The sequence below is a fragment of the Coregonus lavaretus genome (genome assembly GCF_964263955.1).
Source record: "Coregonus lavaretus genome assembly, chromosome: 27".
NCBI classification, from domain to species: domain Eukaryota; kingdom Metazoa; phylum Chordata; class Actinopteri; order Salmoniformes; family Salmonidae; genus Coregonus; species Coregonus lavaretus.
In genome coordinates, this window is record NC_140014.1 from 34,092,530 (window position 1) to 34,110,397 (window position 17,868).

At 38.7% G+C, this 17,868-nt stretch overlaps 1 protein-coding gene across 1 annotated transcript; it reads left to right on the forward strand.

The window, feature by feature from the left end:
• Positions 1-1,143: 1,143 nt before the first annotated feature.
• On the forward strand, positions 1,144-15,993 carry LOC311102978 (uncharacterized protein; the record flags this gene model as incomplete). The annotated part of the gene is made up of 5 exons (XM_084144481.1): positions 1,144-1,233; positions 12,452-12,880; positions 13,092-13,180; positions 14,175-14,343; positions 14,748-15,993. The coding sequence occupies 5 exons, from the start codon at positions 1,144-1,146 to the stop codon at positions 14,901-14,903; spliced, it is 933 nt and encodes a 310-aa protein (XP_084000607.1). The 3' UTR covers positions 14,904-15,993.
• Between the last annotated feature and the right edge of the window lie 1,875 nt (positions 15,994-17,868).

The window sequence follows — 17,868 nt, forward strand, 5'->3', positions numbered from 1 at the left end:
GTGCTTGGCTTTGGAACATTCTCAGCACATTAAATTAAAGTGGCACTCCAGTCTCCTTTTCACCTAATTTAACACCTGATTTACTCAAAAGGCACATCTCAATAGGTGGTCCATGACAAGTGGGGGGGTGGGCCTTTCCTATTTAGTTCTCTATTGCTCCTCTATTGTGCCTCAATCAAGGGGGGAGGCCGATGACATCACGGACTGAATGCCCTGCTTCTCGAAGTTTGCAGTTGTGTCTAAAAAACACTATGTTACTCAAACCATATATATTTTTTAGCCTTTAGTGTGTGTACTTTACTGTATTAATACTTGGGATATCACTTTTCAACAGTAAAATATTTGCATTCCGTTTTCTCAGCATCAACAAAACTCGCTCTATCTTGTTAAGTGTGTTCAGGTGTGTTCAAGCCATACGTTTCCTAACTGGTAAAACTGAATGTTTTTTTAACATTCTGAGAACAGAAGTGAAAATGTATCCTGTTCTGGGAATGTTCATTTTTAGGTTGCAGAGAGGTTCTGAAAACATTTTACTATAGTTCCCTGAAAGTTTGCCTGGCAGGTTTTATTAACGTTCTGAGAACAAATATTATAGGTTATTTGAAGATAATTAATTAATGTTCTGAGAACATGTTTCAGTAAGATTTTTTATAACACTGCTAGCTTAGTTGGGGTTAACTGTTTTGAACTCCAAGCACAAATAGGACACATGGAAATTCATTTGCTTAAGCATTATGCTTGACAACATTCCAACCACACCCACAAGCCATAGAAACGGACTTGTTTTTTGCTATGCGTTAGACCTTTGTGGTTTGGACAGTCTGCAAACAAACCATCCCAGAGGCGTAACATGTGTACACATGGAAAGGTACACTTTCCTTGGAAAGGTTTCTCTCATCATAACTAAACATTTTTAAGATAACTGTAAGAACCTCACATTACTATTATTCATAATTGTGCTGTTTAAGAAATAAACTCACAAATAAACGTATAGAAATCTGTGCGCCATTTTGCTGTACATACTTTTCATGTGGGACAGAAAGTTACTCTGCAGGGTGTAGTCTCCCAGAAGAGAGACCGTGAAATAAAGGTGTGGCCTTGAGGGTTGGGGGAGGGGGTTGGGGGGGTGGGGGTGGGGGGGGGATGGGGGACCAGTTTATATACGCCCTCACACACATCCTTCGCTGTCTACTGTACCTCTACCAACTGAGCGGAGCTACTCACAACAGGTATGTCTTCACTTCGGTCATACACCAGCCATTGCTTTGTATTGTGTATCAGCTGCTTGTACTGTAGGCTGGAGATATTCATATGTGTATTGTTATACTAATATTACTGTTAAGGAAGGTTCACGTCGAAGGATACAAATTCTTCCGTGTAGGGAGATAGAGGGCATATTAAATAACCAGGAAGATATATTTTCATGTCAGATTGTTAGATATACATTATCTCCCGCTGGAGATGCATGTCAATGATCCAAATGGATTCCTGCTGCTTATCTTGATCAGTGGTCTTGCAAAATTGTCTTTAATGAGTGAGGACTGGAAAGGTTTTTACAGAAGATAGTACCTGCGATTCATGTGTTGTGAATCAAACTCTTAGAAAAATATTAGCTTTCTAGAACCTAAAACGGTTCTTCGGCTGTCCCCATAGGATAACCCTTTGAATAACGATTTTTGGTTCCAGGTAGAACCCATTTGGGTTCCATGTAAAACCCTTTCCACGGAGGGTTCTATGTGGAACCCAAAAGAGTTCTACCTGGAATCAAAAAGTGTTCTCCTATGGGGACAGCCAAAGAACCCCTTTGGAACTCGGTTTTTCTAAGAGTGCATAGTTTCCATGAGGCACTGAACATTCCACAAAACTCTGCAATATGACTGAATGTTTGTTCTAGGTGGGAGAGTATTTTTCAGTGTAAGTCAATGTATCATGTTCCTACCTTTTTTGCTCTGTGTTCTTTCATGTTTTAATTTCTACATTTATATTTTAGTCATTTAGCAGACACAATTATCCAGAGCGACTTAGTTAGTGCATTCATCTTAAGATAGCTAGGTGAGACAAACACATATCACAGTCGTACATCTTTCCAAAATAAAGAAGTTATAAGAAAAGTGCTTATAAGTCAGTGCTAGTAGGAAAATACAAGTGCCATTTTTTAAATGCTTTTCTTTTATTACAGCCTCTCTGTTTTCCCATTTATACTCTCTGTTTGATAGCATAGTAATACCAGTCAGTACATATCCAGTTAGGAATCTAAATATAGCAGAGAATCAGCCCCTCCTCACCATCCTCCTCATGATCATGACAATTGTTAGTTAGGCTTCATGGTAGGCTAATCTTAAAATATATACCTACATAAATACTTTTGGTTTACTTTTTAAATTAATATAATGTGTTCAGGGCTATTATGTATTATAGGCTATTATTATTTTAATTTTTAAAGTGCTTTTCTCAGACTCAAATAATAAAAACAATCCAAAACACAGAACACAGACAACAATCAAAGTGTCTGGAAGTGCATTCCATAGCCGCGGAGCCGTGCAACTGAAAGCCCTGTCACCCATAGTTTTTAGTTTGCTGCGGGGCTGCTGAAGGGCGACGGACCTGGAGGAGCGAAGGGTGTGTGTGGGGCAGGAGGGTAGAATGAGGTCAGACAGGTTTTATAGCTTTGTCTGCTGAAATAAACACCTCACCTCTACCAATAACCAGACTCAAAGATGCATATGAAGGAAAATTCCAAATGGATGGGCTGAGGATAGGTGTTCCCCTGTTTGATACAGTCTGATGACATTAATGCATTCTTACAGTTCTGTACAGAAAACATTACTCACCTGTATGGTTCCACAGAAACGACTACGGCTAAAGTTTGTCATATAAACATTTGAGCATACTTTCCTCTCAAGACCTGTATGGTTGAAGTATTTGAAACATACAATCATTTTAACTCAAACATTTCATTCTCCTTTTCAGATACAATGGATGTAAGTAAACACTTTTTCTAATATTCTATCAAATTGCAAGAATGTTTAATACCATAGGCAATAAAGATCTCACTATATTCCCCAGCTAGCACATTTGGTTCCTTGGAAGTTGTGGGAATGTACGCTTTTGGTTTCAGAAAGTAAACATTTAGCCTGTTCTGGGAACGTTTATTTTTAGGTTGCAGGGAGATTCTGAGAACGTTTTACTCTGGTTCCTTGAAAGTTTTCCAGGGAGGTTTTATTTTCTCTTATTTTGGGTTAGCTTTTTTGAACTCCCAAGCACATGGAAATTAATTTCCTTAGGCATTAATTATGCAAACACATTTCTTTTTTTATTGTGACACAGCATCAGTGAAAGTCAAACCTATAATAGTCTGTTCTCTATCTGTGGATTTAGTCCACTGACCACCAGGATGGAGCTAGCATGCCATGTTATTTTTATGCATACAAAGCTGTTAATGTTAGTCTGTTCAAACAGACCCCATTTCAAAGGAAACAAACCCTCATTAAGATCAGGTGTGGCCAGTTAGTGGGCGCGGCCAACACACGTAACAAGATATAGGATAGCGCAAGTTTTTTTTAATGCTGAGAAGGGAATGGATATGTTTTTAAATAACATTCTTAGAACGTTCTCAGAACGTTACTAAAGTTTTCTTGTGGTTTTTATGGTACATTTTCTTAACGTTCTTGGAACAATTTGGGAACATGACTTTAAATGGAACCATGAGGAAACCTGTAGGAAACGCAATGCTGAAGTACTGAAATTCCCACAGAAGAACGTTGCTTCTGAACGTTCACTGAAGTATTTGAGAACATTCCTAATTAGTCCATGAGCCAGACCCCCAAATTTGGGCTGTTGAGCTCACTTGGGCCGATAATGTCTCATAACGATTGTTTATGTCACTACAGTTGGAAAATGTGTGATAGCAATGCAGCAATGGTAGCTTTCTGTGTGTTGTCACTCTGTTTTTCACCCCTCCATCCCATTCATTTTACCCTATGACAAACAATGTTAGTTTACACCAAGTCATTTCTCACTTATACCCTTTAGTCATATATCATTGGAAAGCTTAGATTCACAGCTATCCACCAGACACATTTTCGGAAATGTTCAGGGCCGGTTTCTCAAAAGCATCTTAAGGCTAAGTTCATCGTTAGACCCTTCATAGGAGCATCATTCAATCTCCGAGCTGTTTCCCAATACCATTGTTACTAAAGTTGCACTTGAAAACGCTCGTTACTTACCTCAGACCACTTGTAGAACAGCTAAGTGCGTCGTTAGATGCTTTTTTTGCCCTTCCGTGTCACTTTATTCACAGATCTCCGCTAAACATAGAATGAAACAGGTTACCTGTCTGACTGTGACCGCCGATAACTTCAGAACGAAGTTGACTACAAATACAAAGTTGCCAAAGTGTTTGCAATTGTTACAAACAAGTGGAGGATAAAAATATGCTTCAAATGAAAGCTGAGATGACTGCCTTAAAATATAAATAGGCTACATGGGCCTATATATTTAAATCATATTGAAATACATTTCATGTTCAGTCAATTGAGTTCTATTTTGCCAATAGTCTACTGACTGTAATTTTTGCCTCAATATATTTAATGTAACAACAGCGCAATGATGTGCCCAATCTGTGATTTAGTGCATAATAAACCGCCTCAATATTTCCAGCCATAGGTGGCAATATCGCTCTAGTAGCTGTCTGTCGTCAGTATTGTGGAATAATTCTAATGTTAAGGTAAGATTTCAATGGAGGAAGGTGATCGTAGAGTAGCGCTGCTTTTCTTTCGATCCTGTCAGTATCGACACATGGTCTAACGACGTACTTAGCGAATGTTCTCTCTGCGTGGTGTTTTGGGAAACGCACATTACATCTTCGGACGTTTTAGGAACGATGCATCGTTAAAACACTTGGAAGCCTAAGTTCCATCGCTATCGGGAAACCGAGCCCAGGACAACATAACTTTGACCTTTGACCTCTAGGGTACATATCAGAATTACCTGTATAAATGGCTTTAAAAGGGAAACCATGGTACATTTAACTTTATTTGACAAGTGGTTCTGAAAGGTCATAAAATTATATTTCAAATGATATATAGTATAGCCAACTTTGAAAGCACCAGCTACAACTATTAGATAAATATCGCCAATGTTGGAAGCTTAGCCATATAATTACATGTAATAGGACAGCTATGTTTATGGATTCTAACTTTGGTGATAGAGGCACCAAATTGCACACACAGCTAGAACAGGGGTTTAAAAAGATTTGTAGATACAGGGCCATCACATTAACCCCAAATAAGTATTTTTCCAATATGGCCACCAAACAACTCAATGGGGTCTTGTTGGACCATACCTGTTTGAAATGTAATTGTATTAAGCTCAGAAATATCTTTAAATGTTCATAGTGATGTAGAATACACAACCACATGACAGGTGTGCCAGATATAAAGATGTTAAATTATTCACAGAATTGTGTTAAGAATGTGCCCAAAAAGCTGTCTGAAACGCTGATTTCTGAAGATATTATGATCACTAGTTGCAATATTTCATCTTCAAACATGTAAAATGGATATGTACATGTGAACAATCATGGATGTGAGCTGATTAAAATGAGATACAATGTTATCCTATTAACTGTTTCTATAAAACAGAGGACTAGCCACTTGCAGCATACATTACAACGTAAAATTCCATAGGAATGCCAATACATTACAACGTAAAGTTCCATAGGAATGCCAATACATTACAACGTAAAATTCCATAGGAATGCCAATACATTACAACGTAAAATTCCATAGGAATGCCAATACATTACAACGTAAAGTTCCATAGGAATGCCAATACATTACAACGTAAAGTTCCATAGGAATGCCAATACATTACAACGTAAAGTTCCATAGGAATGCCAATACATTACAACGTAAAGTTCCATAGGAATGCCAATACATTTTCACCTGATGATGAGAGCGGCAAACTATTACTATTACGTAGTTCATCTAAATTAAGATGTATTCTTACTATGGGGCCATAGCTGATTGGTCTGTTACTATAATACTATAAATAATGTTATTGGCCTCAACAGGCCCAACACTGGATTTTACTACACTGTAATGGAATGTACGGTGCAGGTGTATAGTCCTCATAATGAAAACATTTACTAGGATAACATCATATATCATTTTAATCAGCTCACATCCATGACTATTTATATGCCTTCAGAAAGTATTCAGACCCCTTGACCTTTAACACATTTTGCTGCGTTACAGCCTTATTCTAAAATGGATTAAATAAATAAAACATCTTCAGCAATCTACACACAATACCCCATAATGACAAAGCGAAAACAGGTTTTTAGAAATGTTTGTAAATTTATTAAAAATTAAAAACAGAAATACCTTGTTTACATAAGTATTCAGACCCTTTGCTATGAGACTCAAAATTGAGCTCAGGTGCATCCTGTTTCCATTGATCATCCTTGAGATGTTTCTACAACTTGATTGGAGTCCACCTGTGGTAAATTCAATTCATTGGACATGATTTGAAAAGGCACACACCTGTCTATATAAGGTCCCACAGTTGACAGTGCATGTCAGAGCAAGAACCAAGCCATGAGGTCGAAGGAATTGTCCGTAGAGCGCAGAGACAGGATTGTGTCAACAGGGAGACTAGTCAGGATCGAGGCAAAGATGAACAGAGCAAAGTACAGAGAGATCCTTGATGAAAACCTGCTCCAGAGCGCTCAGGACCTCAGACTGGGGCGAAGGTTCACCTTCCAACAGGACAACAACCCTAAGCACACAGCCAAGACAACACAGAAGTGGCTTTGGGACAAGTCTCTGAATGTCCTTGAGTGGCCCAGCCAGAGCCCGGACTTAAACCTGAACATCTCTGGAGAGACCTGAAAATATCTGTGCATCAACGCTCCCCATCCAACCTGACCGAGCTTGAGAGGATCTGCAGAGAAGAATGGGAGAAACTCCCCAAATACAGGTGTGCCAAGCTTATAGCGTCATACCCAAGAAGACTTGAGGCTGTAATCGCTGCCAAAGGTGCTTCAACAAAGTACTGAGTGAAGGGTCTGAATACTTATGTAAATGTGATATAAACAAAGTTTTTATTTTAAATTAGCAACAAAAAAAAAAAGTGTTTTGCTTTTGTCATTATGGGGTATTGTGTGTAGATTAATGAGGGGGGAAAAAACAATTTAATCAATTTTAGAATAAGGCTGTAACCTAACAAAATTTGGAAAAAGTCAAGGGGTCTTCAACATGGTTGATGATTAAATATTGCAATTACTGATCATAAAAACTTCAGAAATCAGCGACTCAGACAGCTTTTTGGGAACATTCTTTCCACATTTCTGAGAATAATTTAATATCTTCATATATCTGGAACACCTGGCTCATGTGGTTGTGTATTCTACATCACTATGAACATTTTAAGATATTTTTGGGCATACTACAATTATACTTCATACAGGTATGGTCATTTAAAATTGTCCAATAAGACCCCATTGAGTTGTTTGGCAGCAATATTGGGAAAAGGCTTCTGTGGGGTTAATGTGTGAATTCTCTGATGGCCCTGTATCTACAAATCTTTTTAATATCTAGGCCTAGCTGTGTGTGTGCAATTTGCTGCCTCTATCAAAGTTAGAATACATCAAACATAGCTGTCCCTTTACATGGAATTCTATGGCTAAGCTTTCAACATTCTAATGTCAATGGCACATACGGCCGTTTATTAAATTTTTTTTACAATACTTGTAGCTGGTCATTTCAAAGTTGGATATATCATTTGAAAGGTAATTTCATTACCTTTCAGAACCACTTGTCAAAGTTTTAAATGTATCATGCTTTCCTTTTTAAAGCCATTTATACAGGTAATTCTGATATGTAACATAGAGGTCAAAGTTCTGTTGACCTGAACATTTTGAAAAATGTGTCTGCTGGATAGCTGTGACTCTAAGCTTTCCAATGATATATATAATTGAAGGGTATAAGTGAGCAATAACTTGTTGTATGACATTGTTTGTCATAGGGTAAAATGAATGGGATGGGGGGATGAAAAACAGTGACAACACAGAGAAAGCTGCTATAGCCGAGTCGGTATTCATGTCATAGGAAGGAATTCCCCTCTACCACGCCCACAAATTGGGGCAAACAAACATTCTTTCCAATAGACCTACATTGTAAAAGAGCCAACTTCATTGTTAATTATTTGTTATACAGAAATAACAAAACATGCTGAAAAGCTGCTAGGTAACCAGGTAAAAATTCCCCACCTACGGTTCGCAATGCAACCATGTAGGGAAATAGAGCCTGCGAGAAAAGCCCTGTGGCTTCAGGCTATTCAGCGTGGGAAATGTGGGGACCCAGTGTCCATGTAGGCTACATGTAGCTAATGTATGTATGTGGAAAACATTTAATCACAGGTAAGACCTGTTTAGTATAGTCAGTTTGTAACTCCATTCACTACTTGCAGCTGTATAGTCTGTTTTTTGGGGGGGGGGTAGATCAGCTTTAATATTGCAGATAGATTGTAGCTTCTATCAATGTAATTGTCTGCATCACTTCCAATCCCCCATATATGTTTTTGCAAATACATATACACATACATATATACACATACAGTGGCTTGCGAAAGTATTCACCCCACTTGGCATTTTTCCTATTTTGTTGCCTTACAACCTGGATTTAAAATGGATTTTTGGGGGGTTTGTATAATTTGATTTACACAACATGCCAACCACTTTGAAGATGCAAAATATTTGTTATTGTGAAAGAAGCAAGAAATAAGACAAAAAAAACAGAAAACTTGAGCGTGCATAACTATTTACCCCCCCAAAGTCAATACTTTGTAGAGCCACCTTTTGCAGCAATTACAGCTGCAAGTCTCTTGGGGTATGTCTCTATAAACTTGCCACATCTAGCCACTGGGATTTTTGCCCATTCTTCTAGGCAAAACTGCTCCAGCTCCTTCAAGTTGTATGGGTTAGGCTGGTGTACAGCAATCTTTAGGCCATACCACATATTCTCAATTGGATTGAGGTCTGGGCTTTGACTAGGCCATTCCAAAACATTTAAATGTTTCCCCTTAAAATTATATGTTTTTAATCCGGTGTCGTTTTGCGTATCAGTTCATAAACCATGTGCCATGGAATCGATATGTCAAAATCTCTTCCCAACTATTTTGTAATCTATATGGCACAGCTGTCCATTTTTTGGTCCTTAAATGAAACTGGTATACTTTTTATTTATCACAATTTTCTTTAACCAATTATGGTCTTTAATGCAGGGCCGACAGACAAGTTCCTTACTTTTTCCCCCTTCCTCTTTCCTCTTCAATTTTTGCGGTAATGCTGCAATTAGTTGGTTGTAATTTTGGATAGAGCAGACATTTCCATATGTTTTTGTTAGCTGCATGTGCGACAACTCCACCAGTCCTACCTATGATATCATCTACAAAGATTATACCTATTTTTTTTTTTTTTTTAAGGAAAATGTGTTTATCAATTTGTATATTTGAGTTTAACCACAACATTTTTGTATTATTTGTTCTGTCGTTTCTGGTGGATGAAATTGAAATTGCAACTAACTTTTTATGGCTTCTTTTAGAAATAATGATATTTGGGAGATTTCCTTTTCAAATAACTGAAAGTGAGAGGTTGTACTCTGAATAAAGGGAAAACGGCCATTCTTGAACATAGGGAGAGACATTCTTACTAATTTGCTAGAGAACCAGTTCGGATTTAAGTATAACTACTGTATGACTGAAGCCTTTAATGAGAGGTCTAATGGTTTAATATTTAATAATTTCTGCCCTCCGAATTCATATTCATTATACAAATAGGCCTGTTTAATTTTGTCTGGCTTGCCGTTCCAAATAAAATGGAATATTTTTCTCATATAATTAAAAAACTGTTCACTATGTTTAGGCAAGACCATAAGCAAATGGATATTACTAAAGCGTTAATCAGGGTGATTTTTCCACAAATAGACACATATTTACCTTTCCATGGTAGCAAGATCTTATCTATTTTTGCAAACTTTCTATGAACATTTATTGGAGTGAGATCATTTAATTTATTTCGGGATATGTATACAGAGTATATCCACATCACCATCAGACCATTTTATTGATAAACTACACGGTAATGTAAAAGTTGTATTTTTTAGTGATCCAATACGTAATATAGTACACTGGTTGTAATCCAGAGAGGTTAGAAAATGTATCTAGGTCCTCTATGAGGCTGTGGAGGGATCCAAGTTGTGGATTTAAGAGACAATATGAATCATCAGCGTACAATGACACCTTTTGTTTTTAAGCCCTGGATTTCTAATCCCTTGATATTATTGTTGGATCTGATTTGAATAGCTAACATTTCGATGGCCCTAATAAATAGATATGCCGATAGTGGACAACCTTGTTTTACTCCTCTTGACAGTTAAAATTTTCGGAGAAATAGCCATTATTTACTATTTTACACCTAGGGTTACTATACATGATTTTAACCCATTTAATGAGAGATTCAACAAAATTGAAATGTTCCAGGCATTTATATATAAACTCCAGTTGTACTTTATCAAAAGCCTTTTCAAAGTCAGCTATGAATAGCAGGCCTGGTTTCCCAGATTTGTCATAGTGTTCTATTGTTTCCAGTACTTGCCTTATTTTATCTCCAATGTATCGTCCATGTAAAAAACCTTTCTGATTAGGATGAATAATGTCCGACAATATCTTTTTTGTTCTATGCACTATACATTTTGCTCTAATTTTTGCATCACAACACTGAAGTGTAAGGGGCCTCCAATTTTTTTAATGGACTGGATCTTTATATTTCCACTTGTATCCTGTTTCAGTAATAATGAAATCAGACCTTCTTGTTGAGTGTCTGATAATCTACCATTTACATAGGAGTGGTTAAAACATGCTAATAACGGTCCTCTGAGTATATCAAAAAAGGTTTGGTATACCTCAACTGGTATGCCATCAAGCCCTGGAGTTTTCCTGGACTTAAAGGCTTTAATTGCATCAAGAAGTTCCTCCTCTGTAATTTCGCCTTCACATTAGTCTTTCTGTACGGCTGTTAATTTTACATTATCAATAGAAGAAGAAAAAAACATACAATTAGCTTCGGTTAGAGAGATGGAGGAGACTGAAACAAAAACATGTGGTGCATTTTCCCCCATATTCCATCCAATTTACTTTATTTTTTATAATATATTTCACTTGATCTTCTTGAATAAGTTCCTCCATTTCTTTTTGTTTTTCCTCTAACTTATTCTGAGCCTCTATGGTACAGTTTTTATTGCCATCTATCTGTTCTGTTAGACCTCCTATTTCCTTTGTTAGTATGGACTCTTTTGACCTAAATTGCTTTTGTTTTCGAGATGAGTACTGAATTGCATGGCCTCTAAAGGCACATTTAAAAGTGTCCCATACAATAAGGGGATTTGCTGTACCTATGTAATGTCTGAAAAATGCAGTTATAAATTCCTCTCCTAGTTAAAAATAAGTTATCATCCAATAGGCTTTGATTAAATGTCCAATATCCTCGCCCACGTGGAAATTCAGTAAGAGTAATGTATATGCCTATTAGCTGATGGTCCGTTTGTTTGTGTTGTTGGTCTTGGCTAGCATAATGTTCCGGTCGGTAGCTAGCACTCACTCACGTGGCTAGCACCATCATGAAAAGGGGCATGAGGGAAGCCCTACAATATTAGGTTTTTCTAAGTAGTGAGACAACGCTCGGGAGCAGGCAATGTTGAAAAGTAATCTTTAGACATGTTGTACTTTTCTTAAATTTAGTTTTGTAATTGACTAAAACAAGCAGTCACATTTTTGCTGTGAGTCAATGGGGTAACCTAGGTAACCACAGGTTGTTTCCCCACAGGTGGGCGGGGCCGCAATGTTCTATCTAATACCGACTGGCATGATTGCTGCACTGCTATCACACATTTTCCAACTCTAGGGACATAAACCTTCAAAAAAATCACTGAGATGTCTTTGGCCCAAGTGAGCCTAAATGTCAAACCAGTTGGAGAACGTTCCTAGAACATGACCAAAATTGAAATGAAAGGTAACCTTGTTTTGAACTTTTAGAAAACATTTTGTTAAAGTAATGAAATACCAAGAAAATAATGTTATTTTGTGAAGTTCTTAAATGTGCTGAGAATGTTCCAAAGCCAAACAACTATCCTGCACCATTCCCAGAAAGTTATGGGTAGGTTGTATGCAAAATTACCATAGGGCAACCACGCCCTAAGAAACATATGGTTCCCAGAATGTTATGTGTGCTAGCTTTTTCCAGTGAGAAACATTAAGCAAGGAGACACATCCACTTGTGCACATTACCAATCTTCTCTCTCATCCCCCTCTTCATCCTCTCTCTCATCCTCTCTCTCATCCCCTTCTTCATCCTCTCTCTCATCACCCTCTTCTTCCTCTCTCTCCCCTGTAGCTTTCAGATGCTCTGGGTGTTGGACCGGGCTGTCCAAGCCAGACCAACCAGCAGAGTGGTGGGGGCATGTGGCCCGGTGGGCAGCCCAACCAGCCAACATGGCCAGGACAGCCTGGTGGTCAACCAGCTTGGCCTGGTCAGCAGCAGCCAGGCCAGCCTGCCCCCATGTGGCCTGGACAACAACCAAACCCTTCCCAATCCTCATGGCCCGGACAACCAGGAGGGGGCCAGCCCAGCTGGCCAGGGCAGCCAGGAGGGGGACAGCCCAGCCAGCCAACCTGGCCAGGGCAGCCAGGAGGGGGACAGCCCAGCCAGCCAACCTGGCCAGGGCAGCCAGGACAGCCTAGCCAACCTACTGCACCCGGATGGCCAAGCCCAAGCCCCGGTCCAGGCCCTGCCCAACCAACTGCTCCACAACATAGTTCACTGGTAAGAGAAGACATTAAATCCTGAGGATGTTGGTTATGACGGTTTGAAAAACCATGAGCAAGGTTCTGCATGGTTCAGACCTATCTTTGTGACAGATTAGCCGTCAAGACCTCTACTCAGACATTGGTGTAAGCTTGTCCTAATGACACTCAAATGGTTTTGGCTGTTTTCATTTGCTGTTTTCAACAAACCCATTTTATTTCCCCAACAGAAAGTGCCATATGACCTGAACCTGCCAAATGGATGCTACGACAAGATGCTGATCACAATTCACGGGACAATTAACCAAAATGCCAAAATGTCAGTATTCACAGCAAAATCTAGTTTCCGTGGTAAATTGTGAAGATCTACATTGCAGCTATTTCAACCCTTTGATTCTAAATGTTGCGCTGTTATTTCAGTCTTGTAGCCAGCAGTAGGTACTCAAATGGCTTGCCCTTCCTTGATATGTTGCCTGCAAACTTCTTATACTATAACCTGGGTACTAGTCTGTTTGTGCCATCATACCACTCCTTGCCACTTGTCATGACAAATATCATGTATGACATGACAAGGAGTTGGAATGATGACACAAACAGATCTGGGACCTGGCTACTTCTACTGCTACTCTCAATCTAATAAGGACTAAAGTCTAATCAAATACAGACGGTTGATCCTTTGTTCTTCAAAGTGTGTGATACATAAATATCTACCTCACGATGTAAACAGAGACTAATAGAAGTTGGATGAGAGGATTTAGATAATCAAGCTCTGGGTAGTAAACAAATATAGGTTAATGTCAAATTTAAATCAATGAGGCCCCTTTGAAAGAGGTTGGCAGATAGTAATCGCAATAGAGTGTCTTGACATCATTATTTCTAATCCTCAACTGATTACATTTTCACTAATGTAAGGACAATGGGTGAGAATAGAACAAATGATCTGTGATGAATTCAATACCAGATGATACCAATCACTTTAAAGTCAAGAGTAAGCCTACAGTAACTATGGCCACAATCTCAAAGAGCTCACACATCACCATGGAAAACATCTCTGAGTGCTGTTGAGCATATGGCTCATAGAACACACACACATTCATCACAAAACATAATGACTTGTAATCGACACTACTAAATAAATGCATTGATGACGTAAACATCACAAAATCCAAGGTTTACCACCATGTTATTAGCTTGGTCCCAAATATGTTTGTGCTCTTGAAACTGCATTGCTCATTGTCAAGCCAAACTAATTGTTTGAAAAGAAAATGAGTGACAAGGAGTTGGCATGAACACTGTTATGTATCTCCCTGTAGGTTCACCATCAATCTGACCAAAGGAAATGACATTGCCATGCACATCAACCCACGCTTTAATGACCAGGGAAAGAAAACAATTGTGTTGAACAGTCAGATAGGCAATAAATGGGGAAAAGAGGAGAGAGAGCACAAACACTTCCCCTTCACTCAGGGCCAACCCTTTGAGGTGAGGAATCTATCTTCCGGTTTACTTCATGTCAACCAATCAGTTTTAAAACCATGATGGCCGGGGTCCATTGAGAATTAGACTGTGTCCCAAATGGCACCCCCCTATATAGTGCACTACTTTTGAACAGAACATGCTTTGGTCAAAAGTAGTGCACTAAATAAGGAATAGGTTGCAATTTGGGACACATCCATAGACACTCCTGTATTCATCTGAAGATATTTTCAGTTGTATGATTTTTATGATGATTAAAAATAATTTATAACATATTAAAATGTTATTCATGATCAATAGATCATGTTTTACAATGAATATATTAATATAAATTTACATTTCAGTCATATCTTATCAACACAGTATTTGATTTTGCATAATAATTAGTTTGTGGTCCTGTGTTTCTCCAGATGAAGATCATGTGCACTAACAGTGAGTTCAAGATGGCAGTGAACAGCTCACACATCCTGGAGTTCAAACACCAAATCCGTGACCTCCACTCCATCAAACACCTGGGCATCTATAATGATGTCACCCTCACGTCTGTGGAGATTGACAAACTCTAAGATCTAGCAGGGTTGGTTCCAGCCAAAGAAATAGAATGACCAGAATAGCCAAAGTCCCTCAGGTTCTATTTTTATGGTTCCAGTGACCTTCCATCATTGGCTTTCAACAGAAACATATAGTAGCTTGAATCTCAAGCTTTAACCCAGTAGGACTACCATCATATTCTGTACTTCTACTAAGCCGGTATATTCTCTGTGTGGAAATACTCAAGTGGAAAAATATATTTTCTTAGTCTTTTGATAAAGGACAAAACATCAACAACTTTTAATTTACAAATTCATCGGTTTTAAGCCTGGATAGGTACATACATTTTAATGTAATCCTTTTGCATATTAATAAGTAAGCAAGGGATCCATACAGTAAAAAACAAACGATATCCAATAAAAATCCAATGTTAGACTCAAACATATTTTTTCATTGAATGATTTCTCTTCCTCCAGATACAGGGCGATGTACAGTATGTGTTTTGAGCGATTGTTATTGTTGTATAACCTTTCCCACTAGGTGGCACAGTTGAGACTGTTGAATGTTTGAGAACCACAACAAGCCTAGTATTTGGATAGGCTGTGGCAAAACAAACATTACCTAGGCTACCTATACCACCCAGTAGTAGATACATTTGAGAACACTAAGGTCTATTACCACTTAACATATAGGCTATTATTACTTTGCATTAGTGAATGAAGGACTGTCAGTAAAATCCTGTAAACATACTTTCAAAGCTCATGAGAGAGTTCGCTTGTTGGTAATGTCATGATGTCATGCACCATCTTTCTATAGTGTTTCCATAAGCAATGATTATCTTATTTCCATTACCAGCCATCAGCACTTAACATGTTTATTCAGGGAGGAGAGTGTCAATGTCTATGAGTGATATTACTGTTGACAATCATATCTCAAATGAAGCAAATGTGACTTTATTTACACAAAGACCACATTGACTGAATCAACACGGAATCTTTTCACTAGTAGCCACTAAACAAAATATGAGGACTATGAGGAGACTTACACCACAGAGATAAATACTATAATTTGATTTATATTTATATTTGATTTCTCTCTGATTAAATCGTTTGAAGTCCCTTTACAAGAAGTGAACTGCTATTTTAGAGCTTATGCTGCTGGTGTCTATCATCAACTGTGTTTTTCTCCATTATGTCCGTCTTAAGCAATAAGTTACGTCACAATGTGGAAGAACTCGTAAAACAAACTCATACAGTTACAGTTACTCTCACATAACCGCCCTCTCTCAATCCATGTTCACAAACTTGTTATTACATTTACAGCCGTCGCTGTCCTCCACCAACCCACAGCAATGAGCCCCTCGCACTGTTAAGCTCACAAGATGAGACTGACAAGATGCATGTAGACACATGAGAAACATCCAGGGACATTTCCCCCCGCCCCAGCCCGTCCCCGCTTCTGGCATGCCTCTGGCTGTTGTCCATAATCTACCAGCCAGACCATGTCTCCTGATAATTACTTCCCCAACAATAACTGATAGTAGTGTGTCAGGTAGACAGGGCAGATAGGAAGGTCTGCGTACGTGTGTACACACTCTTAGAAAAAAGAACCAACAAAGTTTTTTTTCGGATGTCCCCATTGGAGAACACTTTGAAGAACCCTTTTTGGTTCCAGGTAGAGCTCTTCTGGGTTCCATGTAGAACACTGGAACCAAAACTGGTTCTACCTGGAACCAAAAAGGGTTCTCCTATGGGGACAGCCGAAGAAGCCTTTTGGAACTCTTTTTTTTCTAAGAGAGCGTTTGTGTGTGTGTGTGTGTGTGTCAGGTAGACAGGGACAGACAGAGGGGCCATGGGGAAAGGTCAGGTGTGGCCAGCCAGATGTAGCGCACATGTTTACAATACTGTAGTGTACAATAATACACTGAGCTCCATGGTACCGTTTACTTTGAGGTACTTGGTTGAGATACAACACAAGTTAAATATATATAAGGCTTACTTTATGTAGGCACTAGCAAAAACACAGATCTATGAATATGGGTCACCAACACAGGAAGCCTGTCTCTTAAAAGAGTTCAAAGCTTGTATGTCTTTAAGATAACAGTCAGCACCTTACCTCTGGTATATGATTCAATGATAAACTATGAAGATGGTTTAAAGCTATGGGAGGGAAACAAAACAAAAAAACTGACAGAGATCACATTTCTCTCTACAGTAGGCTACCAAAAGAGGCTGGCACATGCTTACCCGACTGACACTATTCTCTGTGTTGTGGCCTATGGTGGGAAACAAGAGACATGTTCCAAATGGCACCTTATTCCCTATATAGGGCACTTATTTTAATCAGAGTCCTATACTGTAAGTCCTGGTCAAAAGTAGTGCACAAAAAGGTAATAGGGTGTCATTTGGGACACAACGAAAGACACCGTAGTATCCTGAAGTCAGGTCAATGATTCATTTTTAATGATGGAAACCGACTACGGACTGAATCTCGATGGAAACTGAAGACAGGAGAGATTAATTATTCAATGACTATTCTATGTCTACGTATAAACTGCTGTGAACTTCATAAAGGTTGGAACTTTGAATTGTTCTCACATCGCTTTTGCACCTGCTTTATGGTATGGCTTGTAATAGGGATTTCAGAACTCTTATAGGCTATGATGTGGCGTTTCCTATAATTGTGGCCACCCCAAAGTCATAGGCACTGGTTCACCTAATAACGCTTTAATCTATTTTAAACATTTAATATTGTCCTTTTTCTATTTGTTTCCACAAGTAGGCCTATTCCGAAAATGAAAATGACCTATAAAAATGATCAATATTAGTTCAATTCATGGAGTACAGTATGTTCTTTGAGGCTATTTTTGCGCGTGCATGATAGTTTTGCGGACGCGTTCATCATTGTTGAAGAAGCAAGCACGTCAGAACGCTGAGCGCTATATCAAGCAGGGGGACGTCGCTCGCTCGCGAATAGCTTTTGCAAAAACGACTAGCTAGT